Genomic DNA, 23,782 nt, shown 5'->3' with positions numbered 1-23,782 from the left:
TATTGCCTCTTCAGCTCATGCCCCAACCCTGGACATGAAATCTCGAACAGCCATATCACCAATGATGTTATTTGTGGGTATTTAGGCAGAAGCGGATGATGAATTGCACGTCATCATTGAAGGTGGAAGTGTTCACATTACAATCTCATTGGGGATTGGGAAGAAAGCCTGTTATATCTTAGATTAATGTGGCTTTTGGAATAAGTAGTTTGAAGGGAAGTGTGAACCCACTGTAGAATATTGAGGAGAAAGGTTTGAGGCCTGAGTAATTCATGACTTTAAAACAAAGGAAAAGTGCAAGTTCCCATATTGTTTTTATGGTAGTTGCTTATGACAGCTGAATTCCCACTTTTTCATAAAGGTCATGCAAAATGTACTATTTTTTATTTATATTGCCATAGGAGGGCAGAGACTTAACAGGTGCCACTGAACCAGTGAATCTTTGCCTTAGACTGCTGAGTAACTGATTCTGTAATGTTTAGCACCATAAATGGATGAGAAATCTGATTCATTTTGACTTGAGTGCAAGTACATATTTGGATATTCAGAGTGTACAGCATCACAGCACAGGAAGAAAATAGTCCCTGTGCTGAGAAATTTCTGATCTGTGGGGTTGTGTTCACTGCTCAGGTGTTGGTATCCAGCAGGGCACTGCAATTGTTCTCAGGCAAGCTGCACTTGCTGTTCTTAGGAGAGCTAGGCGTAGTACCTTGTTTATATTTGTTAAACTGCTTGCAGACTGGCTGTTATGAAATAAAGGACAGCATTAACATAGATTCCAAATTGTAAAAAGTCAGAAACTACAGTTAGTATGAATGGTGCATTGATGAGGAAAGTGCCATATACTAATTTTTGAGGACATTTTTACCTGTCATTTAAAATTACTATACATTGTATTATACAACTGTAAATAGTGTATTTTGCTCTGCTTTTAAAAGACTATATTCTAAGCTCAAACCTACAGCCAGAGATTTTAGAATAAATGAAGAACGATTGCTGATGGCTGTAGTAAACTCCTGGCATATATTGCAAGTCTGGCATATGTAATAGTGGTTGATACTTGTCATTGTGTGGCCACCTCTGCACTGCTGTTGGGAGGGTGAGGGTCACTCCCGTGGTGACAGGACAGGGGTGAGTTTGACATGTGGCATCTCCCAATGAGTGACTCTGAGAAGGGCTGCAAGGCCTGGCTGCAGTCAAGTCAAACTTGCTGCCTCTATCACAGGAGAGCCTTTGCCATCTGATGCCAACAAGACAAATCTTCTGTTCTGGGGAAACAGTTTTAAAGAGCTTACCGGGGTGACTGTGAATATTTGCTGTAGGTTTTTTCTGTAGTTGTAGCCGTAATAAAAATCACAGTAATGAAAACATTGAAAGTTACCATTTAACTTTGACCATAATAGGAGTACAACTTACTTTAATCAGGATTGTCTTTCTTCTAGACAACAAAATTGGAACATGTTTTTTTTAATTAGATAGGAAGCTGGAGTTCAATCAAGAATAAACTTTGAATAATAACTGCTCCTTTATGAAAAACTATTGATTGCTCTTGAAGAGCCTGGAACAGAAGGCAAGTAATATTTGCCTGACAAAAAGTCCATCTTCTTGAAAACTGATGAACATTAATCACAGAAAGTTGAGTCACAGCATAATGTAAGAGAAGAAATCTACATGATTTTGAAAATTAGTCAGTGTATAGTTGACTTTAAATGATCACAACAGATACTTTTTTCCAGCTATACACAGACATGAAGCCTTGAGAAGAAAATAATGCCATACTTTGCTCTTGTGTTGCAGAATTTACTTGTTCTACCTTGTCAGATTTCCTCAAAACTATTATCCCAGATGAGCAGGTTGTTGTAAGGATTGATATCTGAAAAACAGTAGTTAAGATCTGATAAGAGTGTAGCAATAATAGGTCCTGAGGAGCTGAAAGCTGAGTTTTGGCAGACCAGTGCAGGGATGAGCTGCCACCATCTGTGAGGCTTCCAGAAAGTCTGGCTTAAACTATCACTCTAAAAAGCTTCACAGTTTTTAAGGAATAACATTTTATTCCAAGTAGGGAAGAATTGCATTTGAAAGTATAGTTTCATAAGGGGGGTAGTGAAATTTTCTAAGTGCTGAAAACCTTCTAATAGGTGAATTGTGATCATTTGTGAAATAGCCTTAAAGCAAGTAACAGAGACAGGTAAGAAGGAACAAGGATTTAAAGAAGTCACACACTACAGAGCATCTGAATTAGTATCAGCCTGAAACAGCCATTCAATATCTTTATTATGTGCAAGGAACATAGTTTGGAGCTTGATCATAGAACTAAGCTTCACAATGTTCCAGATGTCCTAAACTAAACTTCCCAATATCCCAAAGTAACTATTCCCCTGTCTGTAGCTTTAACATATTAAGCTATTAGCAGATGCATTTAGCAGAGATGATACAGTAAAGGGGTGGTGAATGCCAACAGGATTAAAACATACCCTGTGTAATGGACCATAGATTTGGATTTGGTTATGGTGAAAAAAACCCCAAACCCACACAATCAAAGAAGCACGAACAAAAAGAGCAGCCCACAAAACACAGCATAGGAAACACACATCATAAACCCAAAGGAAATACATGGGCAGAAATGTCTTCCACATTCAGAAAATGTAGCATGAGATGATGCTGGAATTTATGTTTAATCTCAGTGAGCCTGAAATCCAAATGCTACTGAATTCAACTGTTACCACCAGGAATGTAAAGAATAACTTGGAAATATCTATAAAGGCAAAACTGTAATTTACTTCTAATTCACAGTGTAGGAATCTGCAGTTGAGTTGAGCAAGTACATTCTACTTCAGTGCTTTTCTTTATTCAGTTTTCTTGTTCGGTAAATAACATCACTAGCATTTGAACCAAAAGCATTTCATAGAAATGTAGCTGCAGCTAAGGACAAAGAAGGGGAGGAGGGAGCCAGGGGGCTCAGAAATACTCCAAATACTCAGAAATATTCCAAATACTCAGAAAGCCCTGAGTAAACTTCTGAATTAGGTGCTTTATACACACATTGCTCCCATCCTCCAACAGATTGTAAACAAATCCTGGGTTCAGGGCAGCTGCTTTGCTGACTGGACTTCTGGGCAGTCTAGTTCCATCTCTGACTACATTCCAGGAAGTGAGGACAATAGAGTGAAAAAACAGTGATTGATAGGTTTTTTTTAGGGTCTCTTTATCTCCCTGTTGATAAGTAAAAAAATATATGGCTGCTTCAGCAGTAATTAATGCATTTGAAAAATTAATGTTGTTTCCACAGTCACATTTGTTCCAGCTAGTCCTAAATATGTCATAGTACAAGCAACTTTTGTTTTCCTCAGACTCCACAAGATATATTCATATTTCTACTCTTAAGTATTCTGATGACTTAAAATCTACTATTTAAAATTAAGTTGTCATTTTGAAACATGGGATTCTATTCATTGAATTACTCTGATAATGTGTGCAAATGAATTGTATTGTTTCATCCCTTGATGTAAAATGTTAAGACAGCAGTTGCCTTACTTCCTTCCTTCCTAGTCTCATTAACACTTAAGTAAGTAGATAGACCCTCCTGATGAACTACAGAAAAATAAATTCCTACTTAGCCATGTTTGGTGTACAGCTTGGAAAAAAAACAAGTATTGAGGGGGGAGTGTTTGCTTGATTTTATTTTTTTCTTTTTTAGCAATGATTCTGTTTTGGAATTGCATTTGGAAAGGGCAGATTTCAAAGCAGTTTCACACCTATTTAAATCATCACGGTGGTAGCAACATGTATTGAATTGGGACATTTACCTGGGGACTTTTGTGCAGTGCAACTAGAAAGAAGCAATATTAGGAAGGTCACTTCATTCTCTGCTACATCTGGTTTCGTTCTTTCCTAGATGTGGTAGGTTCCACAGGCATTCAGTTTCTGATACAGGTCCAGAAAGTTTCAGCCTTCACTGATGGTGGCTCTGGGCAGAGGTGGAGCTGCTGCTTTGTGCTTACAGAACAGGGGGACTTGAAAGGGTTTCTGGTGTCTTTGTTAACAAAGGACTGAGAACAAGGACAGGTAGCATTTGCAAGTGACTGAACTACTTCACAACTGCACTGAATACATATTTTAGAACTTTAAATATATGCAAGTATGGAGAAGGACATAGTGATATCCAGGAAATGGGGTGGCTGGTGAGTTTATGGGCTGTACTGAACAGGAATTTGGCGTGTTACTGGAATGCAGATATTACCTTGCAGATCAATCCCTCATGCACTGATACAGGCACCTAAAGGAATGCATCAGATACAGATGTTCCGTGTGCTGAACTTGCATTTATCCTGACCTTGTATTTTAGTGGGAGCCCACAAGGTGCAGGCTGCTGGCATACCGTTAATTGTATGTAATTGTACATTATTTGAGCATTACTGGAGACTTGGCAGGCATTGAAAAGTTGGGTGAGTGTGATCAGGGATCTAAATTTCAAAGTAGCAAACTACTGCATTGCCAATTTTAATGCAGGTGCAGGTGATCAGTTGGGTGCTGAAAGAATTGTCTTAAGTATATTGCTTTTACTCTGGCCTGCATTAAATCTGTTAACCTGTAGTTAATAGGTGTGTGGCATAGAGCTGATGTTGCCTAAAAGTCCACTGAAAGCAAAAAATCACTTTTCTAACCAGCCAAGACAAGAAAAACATTCAGTGATGAATTTGTTTTATCAGAAATGTTTTTGCCAGCTTTGGTTGGTTAAAATTTGCAAGAATTCTTTTGTTGCTGTGGGCTTTTTTCAGCTAAAAGGCATTCCCTGCTGTGTGGCTGTATGAAAGTATAACTTTATTCTTTAACATCCTGGCCTTTCTAAATTGGTGCATAAACTGGTTTCAAATTTGGAGAGCTGCTGTGGATCAGAATTTCATTTGAATTTTTAGGTTGTCCAGGAGATATAAAAATGGGGTGAAAGCCTTTCATGACTGAACACATGGAACACAAACCTTTGCTAGCAGCAAACCTAGGCCAGGATCATACTGTGCCTGGAGGTGTTTGGAGATCCTGGGAGAGAAGCTGGTGTTTATTTCAGAGCACTGTGGGGGGCCAGAATTGCTAAATGCCTTGTGTACAAGCTGATTTGCCCATCCTCGTCATTATTAAACCACTATGATGTATTAGCTTTTGTTTGGAGTAAAAACTGACAAGTGATCCTAAGAAACCTGGGGTGGGAAAAAAAAAGAAAACAAAATCTAATAAACAAAGGCTGAAAATATCCAAACAAGAAAACCCACCTCCTCAAAACAGCCAAAGCCTTGAAACAGAGTTTGTCATCTTTTAAAAACAAAACAAAACTCCATTTTTACCTTTTCTTTGCAATCATACTTTCAGAAGGGAGATTGCCCAGAGAGGGCTGAGCTGTGGTGCTTTAGACTGTTATTCCACACAAGGACAGTTAACCATGGAAAAGCACAGTTAATGCAAAATAAATGGTTTTGAGAGGTCAGTGTGATAGTTTAATTTATATTATCACTCAGACTTTTGCTACAAGTGTTTTCATAATTGACTCGGCAGTTTCAAAGTGTTTACCTGTAAAAACTCATGAATTCATTTATTATGAGCTCTTATGTGTGAGTAATTTAGAAGCCTGGACTGAAATTTATTTTCTTGAGCACGAAGACATTTTGGCAATGCAAATTCTGACTCCTGAAGGGAAAAGGAAACTTACAACTTCCTGAGTTGTTTTCTTTCCAGTGTGTTGACAGAGAAGGTACTTAAAAAACAGAAATTATTGAACTGGGGATAAGAAAGTAACTTGTTTGTATTTTGTGTTACAGGCTTGGTGGCTGGAAGCCTTTCATGTGATCAAACAGTACTTTCAGACAAAGTTATTGTCTATTAAATGAAGTTAAATTTTGAGGTAAGGTCCTGTTTAATTTTCTTTGTTATGCATTTAATGACATAAACCCTACAGTGATTTCAAAGCTTGTAGATATTAGTATAAAATTTTCTTTAGAGAGTATGTGAAATATATACTTCTGTGGCTGTGTTTATGAAGAGAGAAATTGAGCTGAAAAATAAATGTGATGTATGATTGTTGAAGTGCCAAGTAAATATTGTAATTAACAGCCTGGAGATTAACCTATGACAGACATTGACTGTTTTGAAACAGTTGCCAGGGAGACTGGAGAATATGATCGTGTAATAAGTGATTTCTCTAAGCCTTAGGAAAAAGGGCCATGCCTTTCATTGGTATGAAACAAACAGCTCAGAAGATGACTTAAGTATTTCATCTGAATATGTGTGAGAGGTGGCAGAAAGGACAAGGAGAAACCATTGCTAGATGAACTTCACAGATACATTACCATTTCTGTACTGTAATGCTCTCAGAAGAGAATGTCACTAAGTGGGAAAATTGGCTTTGAGCAAAATGTTGATAAATCTCACCCCATGTTCTTAATCTGTTGGATTTACTTTGACCTTGTCCACATTACTGTTCTAAATGTGTCTCTGGCTTCGACTGCTCATCTGGAAATGGTGCTTGAAATACTGAAAGGTCGCTAATGGAATTTTGTGCTGCAATTCTCCATGTTTGAAAAATGTCTTCAGTGAACTTTCAAAGCAGCCTATAATTAAAGCAACGTGTCATTTTGTGTCAAATATTTCTAAGGACAGGATTAAATGAAGGTGTTTTAGGTACATCTTGAAATAGGCTTTGCTAAGAACAATAAAAAAATATATGAATTCAGTTCAAGCATTTCAGGTCTGCCAAGCTGACATTGAGCTCATTGGTAGGATGTGCTCTTTCTGAGCACATTTGGTGGAGGAGGAGGTTTGACCTCAGGTTTTAGCACAGTTTGCAGTGTACTAGACTAAGTATAACCTAATGGTCATATAATGTTTGCACACACTGTTATACCCTGATGGAAGTTCAGCCATGTTTCATGATTTCTTTGTTCCTTTGTCTCTGTTGTAGAAGCAGTGGATGTTTTGGGATTCAATCCTGGTCCCTTCTGAAATCTGAGTTTTTCTCTGAACCCTGTTCATAAATTTTTATAAGGGTTACACTGGCTTCTGATTTCTATCCTTCCTTATCCAGTAGTTGTGAGCATACCTTGAGGGTATGGAGTGCTCTTAAAGCTGGAGCTCAGTCTCTGTGTTGTCCTGTTTTGTGGCTGTGACAGAGATATTGATTTGATGGGTGCTAACACACTCTTCTTACTCAGCTTTTCTGTTTTCATTAGTGTTGCTGCTTCTGGTAGTAACTGAACTTTCTGCAGTCTAAAGCTATAGGTCTTTTTCCTTCCCTCAGCTACTCTTTTTTTTCTTTTTTCCTCTTTATCCCTCTGTTAGTTGTTCAAAGCTCTTTTGGCTAGCCATTCCTTGTTTGTCTCTTTTTTTTGGAAGAAATGGGTTTTTTTAATAAAAAATAATTTAGTAATCAAAAAGCAGAGTCTGACATCTCTGCCCAAACCTGAGGTTAAAAAAAAAAAAAAAATGTTTAGAGCTGGCACTCAGCCTTTGAGATGGTGTGAAATGGTTACATTTTGAGACACCTTGTTGTCCCTTCCCTTCCCTCTCTGTTCAGGTGCTGGCATCAGAAAATGAAGGGAGCATGACTAAGGTGCAACCTTGCTGCAGTAGCATCAGCCAAAGCATTAGTGTTCCAAAAATTGTAAACTATGGCTGGGAATGTGTGTGTGGTAAACTGTATGTTTGTGTGGCAAATCTCAAGCAGGTGATTGAGATTGGAAGAGCAAGAAAAGGTTTTTTAGTAGTTATTTAAACCCATTGGAAGGAGATTGCATGATCTGCTGTTTTTCTCTTTGGCACCATCTGAGTTGTAGACTGTGTGAACTGTTCCCTGTAGTTTTCCAGCCTTGCCAGGGTGTGATGACAGTTCCATGTAACCACCTTTCTAATGAGGGGTGTATGTTGGATTACAATTGCTTTCTTCACTGACATGCAGCTTTTATTATTTTTATTGTTTTTCTGTAAACCCTTTTCTATCTCCATGACATGAAAATTGCTAAAGAATGCTAATTTGTAAAAAAATTGTGTTAATCTCATGTTGATACCAAATTGTGATAGCATGTGAGAAAAAATTGTCTGGATAGTACTATGGTAGATGGGATAGAGACCTGAGTGTTTAAGGGGTAGAAACAACTTAATTAATTATAATTTAGGTTTAAGTAGTGCTTGGCTTTGTTTTGAATTCTCCAATAAGTATTATTTGGCAAAATGTGTGCCCAAGTAGTGAACTTACATGCTGAGGGAGAAAAAAACCCAACCTGTTGAGCTGTTTGAGTTTATATGGGCTGCTCCTCTTATTTCTTTTGTGTACTTAGGTTTTTTTAAACTGGATTAGTCTGCTTACTGTAGGAGAATAAAGCAGGAATAGTTCAAGTTTTAAAAAACACTTCACATCCACAGGTATTCTTACTTACCTTAGGCAGTTTCCAGTGTCTTGGCTTCTGACTTGCTGATCCAGCTCAGCTGCCTGTGGAGTAGCTCAGTGCCTATAACCATGTAAAGCAAAGGTTGAAGAAACGCCATTAAGTGAATTGTTTTGTTGGACTTGATTCCTCATCTGACCCTGGACAATCTTCCTCTTCATGGAACTTCCAACAAGCAATATTGAAAAATTCAGAGAGGAATTGCATATAATAGTTAACATGGTTCACTTGATGGCTTTTCAAGATTGTTACTGCGAGTGTCTCTTTGGCCAATCATTTCTAGTAGTTGTCATTTACCTTTTTTGCTGAAGAGCTCCATGCTGTGATTCCTGTCTGAGGCCTTTTCAATAACATTTTGTGCAGAAACAAAGTTCAGTTGGGTTGAATCAGTAGGATCACTGTTCTTTTTCAGTTGTTTTTGCAAGGAAAAATTTATGTTCAATTTCAACACTGGTAACACTCTGCATAAGTGACAACAAAAATACATCTTCAAGTCTGAAAAATATCTGTATGAAGCACTCACAGTTGGTTTTTTTTTTCATTTTGACTCCAGGCCCATAACCACGTGTTCTGTGGTTCATATTAGGATTCCAACAGGGAATCATTTTGCTTGCAACAAATTCTGTCAAAAGTACTGCTGCCAGTTTGAGTGTTAGGTTGATGTTGACTCTTCCAGATTTAACCTCTGGGCTTTTTTTGTCTTAGCCTAGTTTGGGCTTAGTGTCAGCTGGGTAGTTTTACTCATATTTCTTTGTTCTGTGCTTCATTCTGTTTTGAAGAGAGATGTCCATGATGGCAGCAGAGTTCTGTTTGCACGAGTTTACACAGCTGGAAATGACTGGCCAAAATGTCTGTTGTTGAAAAAACTGCAGTAATACTTGATGTTAGTCACAGTAAGAGATGCCTAAGCAAAGAAATGACTATAAAATATTATCTGTACAGATCAGAGACTCAAATACCTTAAGTATTAGAAACTTTAGTAATCCTTTTAGAGTTGATTGTACTGTAAGGCTTCTTTATATGCTTTCTGATTCTTAATTGTGTCTGATGAATAGTGTCTGATTCTTAATTATGATTTTCTTTAATCCTGTATTAGAATGTAGTAGCTTCCTAAATGACCATTTTTTTTACCTCAGAGTAAGTTCCAAGATTTTGTCTTTACTGCACATACTTACCCTTTCTTCAGTTCTTACTGACTTTTCACAGTGGTTTATCATCAAAATATGTTTTCCTTTACCTTTTTACCAGTATTTTATTATTGTAACTGTAGTATGTTATCTGACCCGTATAAACAGCATGTAGTGGTGGGGTTTAATGAGAAAACCAGAATCATCAGTATCTAATGCTGTTTTATATTTATGCATAGCGTATTATGAAAGTCAGCTTTAGGCTGCATGCTGAGCACATAGGATGGTGGGGGTTTGTATTGTTATGACAAGTTCTGGATTTATATTCTGGTGGGAAAGAGAGTATTCACTGTTCCCTTAGCTGCCTTTTTATTTGATTTATTTGTTTAAATCGCTGTCCTGGGACAAAAAACACTATGTAAATGAGTGGTTTTTTTGTCAGTGATTTTGCTAGAATTTGTATTCCTGACCAACTCAGATCCTGAAGTTTTACTTACTTATTTTATTTATCATAAATAAAAATGGTAGCTCAAGCTACCATTTGGATTTGTCTTGACCTATGTGATTTTCAAGTGCACTTCAGTTTTTCTGTAGACGGCTGTTTTAACATGGAAAGGATTTCAGTGCATTCTGTCTGCTTGAACAGAGAAAACGTGGGTTAGCTTGCCTCAAGAGTACCTGTGGCTTTGACTGGGACCCACTTTGCCATGCTTTCCCTGATATAAATGACAGTCAGTCTCTAAGCTGTCAGCCTGAATTTTCACTAAATGAGTGAGCTCTTTACCAAGCCTCCTGCTTTTCAAATGGGCCTGCAAGAAATAACAGTTTTCCAAGTCAGAAATCCCTTTTCCAGGTGAAGAGATGAGGCTTATTGTGGAGATCATGGTTTGGTTGCCAGCATGACTATCAGCTGTGTGAGTTCCTCCATGTTCTTCTAGGTTTACTTAAATAAGTGGAATGCTGACTTAGTGCTAGATTACTATTACATCCATTCAAATAACGTTTTATAATGTTTAAATTTTTTTCTGCCTCACTTCCTATTTAAGTGATCTGTTTTACATAATTGTATTAATTGATTTTTGGGACAAATGGATCAAAACCTACTGAGAGCAATTTCATTGCCTGTTAAATCCACCATTTCAGATGGAATCAATGAGAGCAGAGAACGATTCCATATTAACCCCATCACAGGACTGGAAAAATGTTACTGATTGCCTTTTGTGTGGCAAAGCTGTTTCTGAAGACTTCTCAACCCCATCTGATTCTGGATGGTGATGCTGATCAAAATTAGCAGTGTGGATTTACTTCAGTGATTTCAGTAGCTAAGTGGATTTCATGTTATTCAATAGTTCAGCTTCTGTAGCAAACAAGGAAGATTGGTTATAAAAGCCTGTAAGAAACTCGAGCAGCCTATTAGTTGCCTTTGTATTCCCTAAGGTAGATAATCAAGTAGATTTGTATGAGGTAACTGTTGATTGCTGTCCTTAAAGAAAATGATAAAAAAGTCCCTGGGCAGCATCAGATGATGTTCAGGAGGGTGGAAGGAAAGCAGAAGAATCCATGTATGATTTACTGTGACAGTTTATCTGGGACTTTGCAATACTGTTTCTCTGCCAAAACACATCACTGAAAGAAAGAAGTAAAATAGAAAATGCAGAGTAAGAGTTAGACCACAACAGGTGAACTCCTGAGGTCATATCCTGGCAGTGTCATTAGATGACTCAAGTAAAAACTCCAAGTGGTTTATTACACCCAACTTTGTGGTGCTTCCCAAGAATGGCAGGTAGAGCTCAGAAGTTTGAGTGATGGCTTCAATTAATTCAGTGGTGGAGGGGAAAAAAGCATTGACTTGCGTGTGCTCAGAGGTTGTCGACCTAGACATAAAAGCTTTCAAATTGTCCTTCAAAACATTACAGTAGTTGAAAGTAGTGTGAATATAGAGAACTGCACTAGCCTGGATTTAACAGCCCACTTCTTAGTTCAAACTGTAACTATTCTTAATGTGATTTAGAATCTCTGTGAAATGTTTCAAATCATCACATCTGCTGCTTTGGAAAATCAGTTTTCTATCAGCCAAACCTTTCCACAGAAGAGGAACTATTTTCAATCGTTGTTTATTTTTCTTATCCTAGAATTTACCTAGGTACTAGAGATCAGAAGGTATATTTGAAGCTGTATAAACATACAAGAATATATTGCTCGGTAAGCAAGTTGCAGTGCTTGACATGACCTAGATTAGCCTTACAGAAGTTGGGTTTAAAAAAATAAAAGCACCCCTCCAAAACCCAACAACAAACCCTTTAAAAAGAGGGGAAAAAAACCCAAAACCTCAACCAAACCCACACCAAATAAAAATGCCTTCTATACATCAGATACCATTTTAGTAATAGTCTGTGCATACATATATTTATTACTGTCCTCCCAAGGACTCTGGGAGAGCAACCTAGCCAAAGGATGTGATTCTCTTCTGATTTCTACAGAAACTCATGTGTCTGGTTTTGGTTTTCTCTTGCAGTGTTCTTGCAAAATAGTAAAAAAGTCTGGAAAGCCTCTTCAAAGACATGTCATTGACTGCCATAGTGAAGGCTCTTGCTCCTGAGGCTTGTGATTTCTCTGTTACAACCAGCTCCAGTCAAGCCCTTTGCTTATCTTATCTGAAAGCTGTTTCAGCTCTGCTTGGGACAGTGACATTTCTGCTGTAGTTCCTTGTAATTCATACTTCCTTTTGAAGAGACATAGAAGCAAGTTAGTTTGCAAATTTGCCTTTTGACTTTAAAAAGCAAGCTGAAGTTCAGTTGCTAATAAGCTGACTGTCCTATAAACAACTCTTAATTAGACCCAAATATTTTGGTCTCTTACATAATTCTGCTTGAGGGAACTTCCTTGCTGGGTTCTTAGCAAGAGAGATGCTGTTGCTATAGGACTATAAAGCGTGAACTGAGAATGGTATCTATTCATGCTTAGTAATAATTACAGCCTGCTCTCATTGTAATCTTTCAAAGCTTGTCCTGGTTCATCTTTGTTTTGCTGTGGGGATTTTTTTTTTCCCAAATAGTTTGTAAAATGTAGTACTGCATGCTACAGATAAATGCAGTGAGTTTTTCCTGTGATTCTTGAAGGTTTTTAAGGTACACTTATCAGCATGTGTGGTGTGTTGTGTACAGCCATAGTGGTTGAGCAGGGATTTTCTTAGGGCAGGGGGGCATGTGAGAGTTCTTGCATTTTGATTGCTTGTGCAGACTTCCAAACAGAATAACAATGTTTAGTGCTGTACAGTGTTAAATTCATTGTATTTAACCACTGAAAGGAAGGGTTATGCTGTTTTGGTTGCTTGTTCAAGCTTCCAGAGGTCTGATGAGCCACCCCAGACAGTGTGTGATGTCTGAGATTGTCAAGCTACTTCTGGACCCTCCAAATTGATATCTTTGTACTGACTGCCCATTTAGAACATCAACTTTTACTCTGTTGGTTTACTGCTCTTGCCTTCATCTTTCAGCTAATTAGAGGGACACTGAGAGATATTGTTTTGTTTCCTTTCTGACCAGAAGACATTCTAACCTTACTGACAAGAGAACTTCCAGTCCAGTGTTTACAGGTGTGATATTTGTGCATGAGTGAGTTATCCCTGAAAGCACCTCAGTACACAGTTCCCAGTGGAGTGGCAACAACCACTGATGATATCTTCACAGTGTCTTGTCCAGCAAGGAGTTGATGGTGGCTGTGCTGTGACATGTGGATATACATTTAAGGCATACAACCCACAGATGATAGTTTAGTTCCTATACCGTGCGCTGGTGGAGAATCAGCTTAGTCTTCTAAGCAAGTCTATTAATGGCAGCCCTGAAGCCCTGTTGAGAGCATTGTGGTATAAATGAGTCACAAACTGACAGCCAGGGAGCACTGAAGACAGGGCTCTTTGAAAGGTGCAGTGTCACCTCTTCTATGATCAGATGCTGACAAAGCTGCCTTGGTGAGTTTAGAGTAAAATGGGTGTTGTTACTCTCTATGCCTGTGCAATCAGCCACCTGTCTGTCTGCCTTGTGGCTCCATTATGCTCCATTTTTGAAGGATGATGCTTTCATTTCAATTCATAATTTTGGAAGTATACAGTGCTGTCAATTCAGCTGGGTTTGTGCTTCAGAGTGCATTTTGCTTATGGAGGTCTTAGCAGGCACCAGTCCACTAAACAAGTATTTGATATGTAGAATAGAATTAGATACTCAACCTCTGTGAACAACAGAAAATGTCATGTGTCCTGTATTGCTGGTGCCCAGTGCCAGCAGGTAGTTGGTGGGAATACTGAAAAGAATAGAGGACTTCTGTTCCATTGGATTTTGTTACTGAGTCAGTCTAGTATAAAACACATAGCTTTGCCTCGACTAGCATGTACACACACAGGCTTCTAGGCTGTGACAGCCTCATGACCTAGATTTGTGTTTGCTCAAGCTTCAATGAACCAGTTAAGAAATATCTCCAGGGAGACAGACCTTTACTAAACCATGGCAGAGCTTTGCTTTTAACCATAGCACTGGCAGTGACAACTTTCCTTTGGCTGGATGGGCGTTGGTCAGTGGTGGCTGTTCCACGTTTGCTTGGTTTTGAAATGCAGGTGGTTTTGGGGTTTTGTGTTTCCTCAACACTCGGTTGAGGAAGTGAAATGCACATACCCTCATAGCACTGAGCTGACATTTTGCATTCTCTGTTTGCTTAGCATTGCAGTTCAGAATATACAGATAAAATCATGGCCTCATCAGCTCAGACACCACAGGTATGAGGGTAGGAATGGTACAAATTAAGCCAAGTAAGTAGGTAAATTATCAGGGAGGTCAGTGTGCACTAACTGGTCTCCCCTCTAAAGTCCCCTTTTTCTCATGCATCTTTATTCTGCTGTTTTCTTTTACTTTATGCTTTTGGCTAGATGATAGTCGATTCTTGCTGAAGTTATGTGATGCAAACTTCTGTCCTTGTCAGTATTGGGAGAAACAGACATTTACCTTGTGTTAAATGTCTCTTGAGAGGCCTTGAAAAATGCTTGTTGAGATAACTTTGCTGCCCCTTGCCTTGGTCTGTGTCTGTGTCCAAGCAGCTGATGTCAGTGCCACCTTCCCGGTCTAGCAGAGCTGGACTCTCAGGTACAAATTAGTTTCTTGGGAAATATTTCCTGGAATTTCCGTGGTTGTGGTTTAATCACGGTTATCTCAGCCAGGTATTGTGGACTGGAGATCTGGTTTGTACATTACCTGAGGCTTACATTCAGAGTATTGATTTGACTTGTGAAATTTTCAGTAGTGTTGAGTTGGATCCTACACTGATTTAGTCCTCACTTATTGAGCCTGACAAAAAGTCATGGAAGCTCTCTAACTAGGGCAAATCTAGTTAGACACCATCTTAACATAGATGCATTCAGCAATATTTTAACATGGATGCATAAAGAGCAAACCACTCAATTTTGCATCCTGTTTCAGAAGGCTTTTTAAGGAGCTGGTTGAGAGAGCCATTTGTTGGTGAAGCAGAAGTGGGACAAGAAAGTTTGAGAGTAAATCCATGCAAAAGTTGTTTATTTACTTTGGTAGCACAGTGTGTAGAAATTACTGTTTAGTTAGAAAAAACTTTTCTGGTAATTAATTTTGAGACTGATGGAAGAAGAGGTGCAGTAGGATATGAATGAATTCATTTGTTACTCAGCTTTGGCAGTCTTGCTTAGGTCTTGGTTAGTTCCGTTTTGCTCCTCTTGAATGACACCAGGAGGAAAAGCAGTTTTAAATTAATTTCCAGTGGACATTAAGGGTGGGGGTGTTTTGGCATCAACTTTCTTCCTGTTAATTTGGGAACATTTCTCAAACAAATATGTTGGAGCTTTTGTTGACATTATTGGTTTGTGTCTTGCAATAGGCAATTTACAGATTTATTTCATTTCAGAGAAAATATACTTAATATTTTTTAATATGTATAAGTGTTTTGTCAAAGAACATTTTTTTGTATTTAATGTTCAAATTGTTTCACTGAAAATACCTACATTACAAGATATCAAGAAATGTTTAGTTTTGTAAATATTGGTCTGTAGCTTTTCAGAAAGCTTTTTTTAATGGAGAGAAATCATTAAAGAAAAATATTTTAACTGCTCAAGGAGTATGTATTTGCTTCTAAGCCCACGCCTTTTGTAATTTAGTAGTGACAGCATCCTAGCTCTAGTGAGAATGTATCCAGGCAGAGAGCTTTGGGGAAGGATGGGGTAACTCAGCTGAGACTTGCAGGAGGGCTGTGCAAATGGAGTGGAAGTGTCTGCTCAAGCTTTGTCCTGCCAAGGTGCAGGGACCATGGTGACCCAGCTGGGACAGTGTTTCCCTCCTGCTCCTGCCATAGATGTTCTGGCTAATCTTGTATAATAATCACTCCTTAACCCAGAGGCACACATTCCTCCTGCTTGAAGTTACTTTAAGGAACCTTATTGCTGCCTCATTCTTGTTTTGCTTTTTAGTCCTTGATAACATCTTGGGATAATATCTTATTACTTTACCTGATATCTTATTATCTTGGATAATATGTGTTTGAAGTATTTGTGCTTGGTTGGCAAGGAATCCCTGTGAGCACACCAAGGCTGCTCATCTGAATTTAAGCCCTGGTTGGAATTTTGTTTTGTTCAGATTTTCCAGAACGTGAGCCTGTGATGGTTCAGCTCCAGGCCTTGACATACACACTCTGATATGTATCTGCAGGCACTGGGTTCTCTGTTCTGCTCTGTGGCTTTTTTAACAGCTTGAAGCTGCTGCTGTCTTTCCCAAAGATGTCAGATTCATAATTTATTATTCCAGTCTCCCACCTTACATGCACAGATCAGTCACAGCCAGATTTAGAAATTTCCTACTTTATTACTCACACAGAATTAGACAGTACAAGGCAAACAGTTTCATGTAGAATTTTCTTAATTTCCAGAATCCTTTTAACTTTTGGTCAGCCATTCCACAGCCTGACTGATTTTGGGTGAAGCACAGAGTCCATTACTTGCACAGAGAAATATTTAAATGTGGTGTGAATCAATGTATAGAAGATAAAGAGAATGTGGAAGATATTTTCCCCTTGTTTTTCTCTGTGATCTCAGCCCTTTTTCTTGACAAAGTTCTTAGTTCTTTTGAGAAAAAACAGCTGTCCTGTTCTGGCTGTTACCCAGGAGATGGAAACTGCCTGTCCCATTTATTACTGAAAGCCAAGTGGGGAGATTTAGAGCCTGAGGATAATCTGGAGGAGGCAAATGAAAACCTTTCTCTTGAGTTTGAGAACACAGTGTTGGAGGAAGCTGATAAGTCATGAGCTCTTTTCCAGATGAAGCATCCTTTGGTGTGTCTGAAACCAAGAGCACTGAACTGAAGGAAACCAGATCACTGACATATTTAGGTCCTTCCTTCTTTGGGTTAAATTTGACTCTGGGAAAAAAAAAAGAGGAGTGGTGGTGGGGGAGGACACAGTAACAGGTTCCCTACTTGTAAAAGTGCATTAAAGATATCAGGGATAAATTTGCAAGTCTGTTTATGTAGGGAAGGAAAAAAGTATTCTTTTGCAGAATAAGTTGAAAACTTGTGTGAAGAGAGAACCATCCAAATGTAGAAATAGTAAAAAGAAAAATAAAAATGGAGCAGCTTAGTTGTGGATGTCTTGGACTCCATTTGAAAGGAGCTTAGTCAGAATGGAATAATGAGCATCTGGCAGGGACAGCATAGGCAAGGCACTGTGCTCAGATTTTGCAATGCAAGGCACTGTGCTAGGCTGCCTTCTGATGTTCTCTGTGACACATGTTTATGGTTTATGGTACATGATCACAAAGTGAAAATATTAAAAAGCTGGAGACCTAAACAATATACTTTTGGAAGAACATTCTCTAAGAAACAGGACCCCTGCTTGCTTTTAAATTAGCCAGCAGAGCATTGTGTCACACGAACAAGGGTACACCTTGCTTATAGAAAGCTGTGGCCTGGTTGGCTTTACTGAAACCTGGTGAGATGAATCCCATGGCTGGGGTGTGGCTCTCAATGGCCACCAGCACTTCAGAAGGGACAGGGGAGATGTTACCCCCTCTACATCAGGAGAGGGTGCCAAGGGCTGGATCTGATGAACAGCTGTGAGCAGGTTGAAAGCCTGTGAATAAGAATCCGAGTCTGAGGAAACAAAGGAAAACCTCTGCTGCAGGCCACTGAGCCAGGGGAAACTCCTATTTAAAAACACACACATAAATTTATGTAGAAATTATTTGGGGATTCTAGTGCATTCTCTATTTATGGAGAAAGGATTTAAGTTCTGAAGAGTTCTTGGAGATCATTGTGGAAAGTCTAGTGATGGAAGAGTGGTTTGGACTGCTAAAACAGCAAGGGAAGACACTGGAGACAAAACTCAGACTATCTACAAAATAAAACAATACAAAAAGCATCTGTAGCTTCCTGTTTCTGTAAAAAATGCTGTTGGATTTGGTGTAGTTTCTGAAATATAACTGAAATGAAAAATAACTCATTCTTGAAGTTCTCTGTAGCTGTGCAACAGGCTAAAAACACCCAGCAGGTCTGTGTGGAGACTTGAGAAAAGCCATAACACTATATTGCACACTTCAGAATCTTCAGGAAAGAGTAGTTATGTGCTAAGAAAATCCGACTTTGATGAAGTAGTTATTTTAAGCTGTTGGTTACCAGCTAGTCTGAAGGATGTAATAAAAATATGTGGTGAGAGAAAAATAATTTTCTGTCAGCAGTAAATATGTTGCCAATATACCCAATAAGTGTGTTGGTTTTTTATGCACCATTTCAACCTACCTCAAAGAAAGTATGAACATCTAGTATGTGTACACGAGTTTTGAAAAATGAATTTCCATTATACCAAGAAAAATACATGTTTTGTCTAGTTTCTATCTTGATGATACCAAATGAGACTTTATATAGAAGTGCATTTGAATAAATGTAATTCTACTGAACTAGTTTCATTTGTTTAATGAAAAACTGAGTATATTAAAGCATTAAATGGAAAACTGTAACAGCAATGCCATTACTGCTTTTTCAGGTACTTTAGTAGGAACTTGGAAGTGACTTGGCACCATGGTGGCCCTTTCCCTGAAGATCTGTGTCCGTCAGTGCAATGTGGTGAAGACGATGCAGTTCGAGCCCTCCACGGCCGTGTACGACGCCTGCCGGGTTATTCGTGAGCGAGTGCCAGAGGCTCAAACAGGGCAAGGTGAGCTCCTCCATTTGTCCTTACTCGGGTCACTGGACATAAACTCATGACACTGGCCTGTTTCTTCAGTTATTTTTTGTGTTGGAAGGTTTGGTAAGTTGTTGTGGTTTTATGATTATTTATTTAAGCTGTAGAGCTCTGGAGAGAAAGGAAACAAGCGATAACAGATTTTTAAGCGACAGAAAGGAGCTGAGTTGTTTTTCTTCCTTTGGTCCTGACAAAGCCCTACAAAGGTTTTCCCACAATGGATGTTTTTAGTAACTTTGACTTGATGTTTAGAAACTTTGACTTCTTAAATAAATATCTTGTTTGCCTAAAAGATGAGAAATTGCTCTCCTGCTTGGAGAGCTTTATTTTTTTGGTATTACCTACTTAAAGCAGTGTTTCTGGCAATGTTTTGTAAGAAAATCTGCACAGACCTATTTTGTGCCTCAGCAAAGGAAGGGACAACACGAATTACAAAAGAATGGCTGGATACCTCCAAAATGCAAAGAGAAATGTTTGAAACTGGTTAATAACTAAAATCATCACCATGCTGTGCATACCATAGGTTCTGTGGTGTTACACGTTAATCGAATGTAACTATCTCTGTACCTATTGAGCCAATTAGGTGAATCCAGACTGGGAAACACCATGGACAAAAGATCTGGTTTTATTACAGCCAAAGTTGTCAAAAAATCCAGATACTTGAAAGCCCTTTGGTGCTGCATTGTATACAATGCTACCAGAATGTAATTCTTAAAGCAGGTTGTTTATTGAAGTTTATTTAAGCTCTCAACTTTTGCAGCCATTTCAAAAAATCTTGTCTGAATTGTTAGAAAAACTTACTAGTAATGGACTTTATTACTATTACTGAGAATTGCTTCTCCTTGCAGGAATCTTTTGGAAATCTAGTTACAGAGCTTCAGTTTTCAGATAAAATTTGTGCATTTTTACTATGCTGGTGTCTCAAGGCAGTGGTTGTAGACAGCTGTTGAATTTGGAGAAGTTGAGTGATAAATATCCTTGAACATTATGAACCTCAAAGAAAAGCCAAGGAGTTCTCAGACTTTATAGTGGGGCTTTTCCTTTATTTGTGATTGCAGTGCAATTACAAACTTCAAAAAATGAAGTTGAGTGATGAACAGAAATGTTTCCACCATATCCTTGCCCTTTTTGGTGACTGTTACAATGGCTGTGTTTGCCTGTTAGTTCAGAAGACTCACAGTGGTGCAGCACAGTTGATAAATTGGTTGTACACAACAGAAAATGTACTTATGGCTGTCAGCTGTGCACATTTCACTTCTGCCACAAGCCTGGTCCCAGCACATAATCTTCATGTGCAAGTTGCTCAGCTCCTGCTGTTTCATTACCGGGTGGATGCACCACAAATGTGTATCAGAGTAGTCTGTGCTTCCTTGGGACTTCTGTGCTCTGTGCATGGCACTTTGCTTCTAAAGGTCACAACCTATTTATAGGCACAAATTCTAAAATCTTACAGAAGTGATTCTGTATTGAATCTGTATGATAAACATCTCTATATGTACAGGGATAATAATTTTTTTATTAAGGTCAGCAGGGAAAGTTTTTCATCTGGCTTAGTTGTTTTTTGAAGGGTTCTTCCTTTTAAATTGGATATCTTTAAGTCAGTTGCACTTCTATCATTTAAGTGTAAGGTCTTTTATATAATTGCATAAGTAATCATGTGTTTAAGGTAAATGCTGTTAAATGGAAATTATTGCTGTGCATGGCATTTAAGGATGAAATATTATTAGAAAATTGTAGGTATTTTTACCTGGCTTTCTGACCAAAGGCTTAAAGTAACCAAGGTGGGGCCCAGAGCTGCTGTAGCAGCCTCTGCACTGCTGGCCATGAGAAGGGGCATCAGCTTAACCTGCAGGACTGCAAACAGAGCAGGCTCAGCTGCTGAATAATTGTTTGTTGTTTGTGAAGTACAATCTGTATTGATTCTTCATGCATATGGATAGGCCTTAAATTAGCAGTCATGACACTTCATTTTGTGGATCTGGAGTTTAGTCTTTGACACCTAAGCCTGGGTTTGTTTTTGTGTGGCAATGAAAATTTTATCATTTACTTCTGAAAGAATCAATTGACATTGTTTAGCCTTCAAAAGATACAAATTTTTTGCTGCGTTTGCTATGGATATATTTCTAGAAGCCTTGTATATTTTTAAATACCTAAACCTGAATCATCTACCAGAAAGATTCCCAAGTTTATAATACACTCATTTTGTGGAGGGTTGAAAGCAAGCTGTGTTTTGAAAATAGAACAGCTGCTTGAAATAGTACACTATGGTTAAGGCCAAACTTGCTTGTATTTTTGGTTAGTCAATTCCAAAACAGGACCTGTGAGCATTTAAAAAAGGTCTCAAAGAAAAGTAGTTACAAATATAATACACAGTAGATGTGACATGTGAAGATGTGATGGCATAGTGAAGATTTGTTCAAGTTTTCTGTAAAACCTGATGTAGTCTGCTATCTGCTGCTAAACTAAATATTTCATGAAGCACAGCAAAAAAATTCTATCCAAGTTTATTAAGAACAGAAGGTAAGTGAGACTTAACCCCGAAGCTGAATAGCCCTGAATAAAACCATGTTGGCTTTATTAGGTTTGATATTTTTCAATGTGTGTCTGTCTATTCTGTTCCACAGCCTCTGACTATGGATTGTTCCTGTCAGATGATGATCCCCGGAAAGGTATCTGGCTGGAGGCTGGAAGAACACTGGATTATTACATGCTCAGAAATGGGGTATGCTGCAAGTCTGTTGCTTCCTTCATCACCATGTTCTTAGAAGACTTGTTTCCTAAATAGCAAGAGGAATGTTTAGCATTTCGAGGGGTAGGAGGGTCCTGAGTGTGTTCCTGAACTTGACCCAGTCCTTGCTATGCCTGAGATGTCAGTTTTTTCCTGCATTCAGGTTGTGGCTGTGAGCTACTGTGGGCAGTAGTTTCTTCACAGAATGATTAACAGGAAGTTGAAAAGCAGCTTTTATTATATGCTTTTTATTTGCTGTGACCTTGTGTTGGAGTTGGTTTCTTGTATACTTGAGGTGGGGAGGTCAGACTGGCTCATGTCAGGGCACCTTGCTGCAGCCACAGCACTGCAGTCCTTTTGAAATGCCTCTCTAGATTTCACAGCACAAAGGTGCTTTGGTCTGTCCTACCCTGACTAGGGCTTGCCACTTAGGACAATTCTTGAAAAAAAAGGACATTGGCAGATCTAAAAGTAGTCACTTCTCAAGTTTATTAAATGAGTATGTTTGTCTATACTGTAACAAAGGAAAAATCCAGCTTGGAGGGCAAGAAAGGAATCCTGGTTTAGGCATCTAAGGTCGTGGGTTGGCTTGTGGTTGCTTCCAAAAGCATTTAGAAACAGTTGTGTTTACTTCCTAGGATATATTGGAGTACAAAAAGAAACAGAGACCTCAGAAAATACGTATGTTGGATGGTTCAGTGAAGACAGTCATGGTGGATGATTCTAAAACAGTGGGTGAATTGCTGGTTACCATTTGCAGCAGGATAGGTAAGGTTTTGCGACCCACATGTTTAAGAATTTGTTTTTCTGCTGTGCTTAAATTTTGATTGTTAGGATGTTATGTGGCTAGAAAGTGGCATATGTGTGAAAAATTTAAATTTGTTTTAAGTTACTACTTACCAAACACTTTCTTGGAACCTGTTGTCCAGGTTTTATCAAAGTCTGTAGAGAGTCAGCTGTATCCTTAAACTTCAGGATTTAGCAGTTGAAGGCACAAAGTTATCCAACAGTACAGGTACCAATTTTTTATTGTACATTACATTTAAGTACTCTTTCCTGGTATGAGGTAGAGGTTTAGAACTGAATTTATACTTGGTGTTAATTGGAGAAAAGAGGAACATTGCTGATCTTGAAATATACCCAAACTTAGGACTTTGTGTTGTTATGATTAAGAGTTGATCACAAAATTGTATCATCTGTAAAATAACATACAGAAACCAACCAGAGCAGCTGGTCAAAAATGGATCATATTGCTTACAGTGTGTCTCAATACTTAGCTAAATAGACATTTTTGAAAACAAACTAGTATTTAATATATGCACTACAAGTATGCATCCAACATGGATTGATTAAGGTCTTAAAACAGTGCTTAAATCTCATTTAGAATTCAAGCAGCCTTAGTTTGATTTATATTACTTTACTTGGAAAGTGAATCATCTATTTCAGTTTCGAGGTGTTTTATGTTGGATTCTAATGTGCTGTAACTACCTCAAAAAATAGTTTGACTTATTTTCATGAATGTGGTCATGTAGGTGAGTGTCTAATTTGTTGTCTGGTATAACATAAACATGTTTTCCCAAACAGAACAAAGAAATGGGAACAACTGAGCACATATGCAAAATATTTTGAACTGATTTTTGATTCAGTTTCATGTAAAATTCACAGGAAGAGTTGAGTCATAACACTTTACACAAAAAAATCATAAATTTCACATGGTTTCTGTTCCTCACTTGGCTCTGCCACATTTCTTTTTGCCTCATGGGCAAGCTGAAATTACTCAGTCCTCAGGAAGCAGTTTTAGGCATCCATGAATGGAAATTCACTATAGCCCATCTCCATTTTGGAATTTACAGTTATTTTACATTCCATCATGTTTTTAAACTGGCAGTTTCTCTTGGTAGGCAGCAGAAAAAACAAATACCTTATACTTTATACCTTTCTGAAAGTGGCAAATGCAGCATTTGACAAAGAAATGATGTATTGAAAAGATGAGGTCAGAGACTGGATTTATTTATAATTCCAGGAATAACAAATTATGAGGAATATTCATTAATCCAGGAGAGCATCGAAGAGAAGAAAGAGGAGAGTACAGGAACACTTAAGAAAGATAGGACACTGTTACGTGATGAAAGAAAAATGGAAAAACTGAAGGCAAAGCTTCACACAGATGATGACTGTGAGTAATCTGTTCCAGGGTCATTCTTTGATTACTATCTTTCCACAGTATAATGCAAAGAAGCCATGCAGGAATGCATTTTTAG

At 38.3% G+C, this 23,782-nt stretch overlaps 1 protein-coding gene across 5 annotated transcripts in view; it reads left to right on the top strand.

The window, feature by feature from the left end:
* TLN2 (talin 2) overlaps positions 1 to 23,782 on the top strand; it is a 136,953-nt gene that overhangs the window by 36,936 nt on the left and 76,235 nt on the right. For 4 of the 5 annotated variants that reach the window (XM_083870743.1, XM_083870740.1, XM_083870742.1 and 1 more), the window contains exons 2-6: positions 5,811 to 5,893; positions 18,596 to 18,766; positions 21,418 to 21,515; positions 22,160 to 22,289; positions 23,545 to 23,697. In XM_083870743.1, the coding sequence (XP_083726869.1) occupies positions 18,631 to 18,766; positions 21,418 to 21,515; positions 22,160 to 22,289; positions 23,545 to 23,697 (517 nt within the window). In that variant the 5' untranslated portion in view covers positions 5,811 to 5,893; positions 18,596 to 18,630. Of the gene's footprint in view, positions 1 to 5,810; positions 5,894 to 11,739; positions 11,759 to 18,595; positions 18,767 to 21,417; positions 21,516 to 22,159; positions 22,290 to 23,544; positions 23,698 to 23,782 lie in introns of those variants that run through there. The other variant, XM_083870744.1, reaches the window with a different exon arrangement.

This window comes from Zosterops lateralis, assembly GCF_965231275.1.
Source record: "Zosterops lateralis genome assembly, chromosome: 13".
NCBI lineage: Eukaryota > Metazoa > Chordata > Aves > Passeriformes > Zosteropidae > Zosterops > Zosterops lateralis.
Note: the sequence above shows the minus strand (reverse complement) of the source record. Positions and strands in the feature narration are given on the sequence as shown.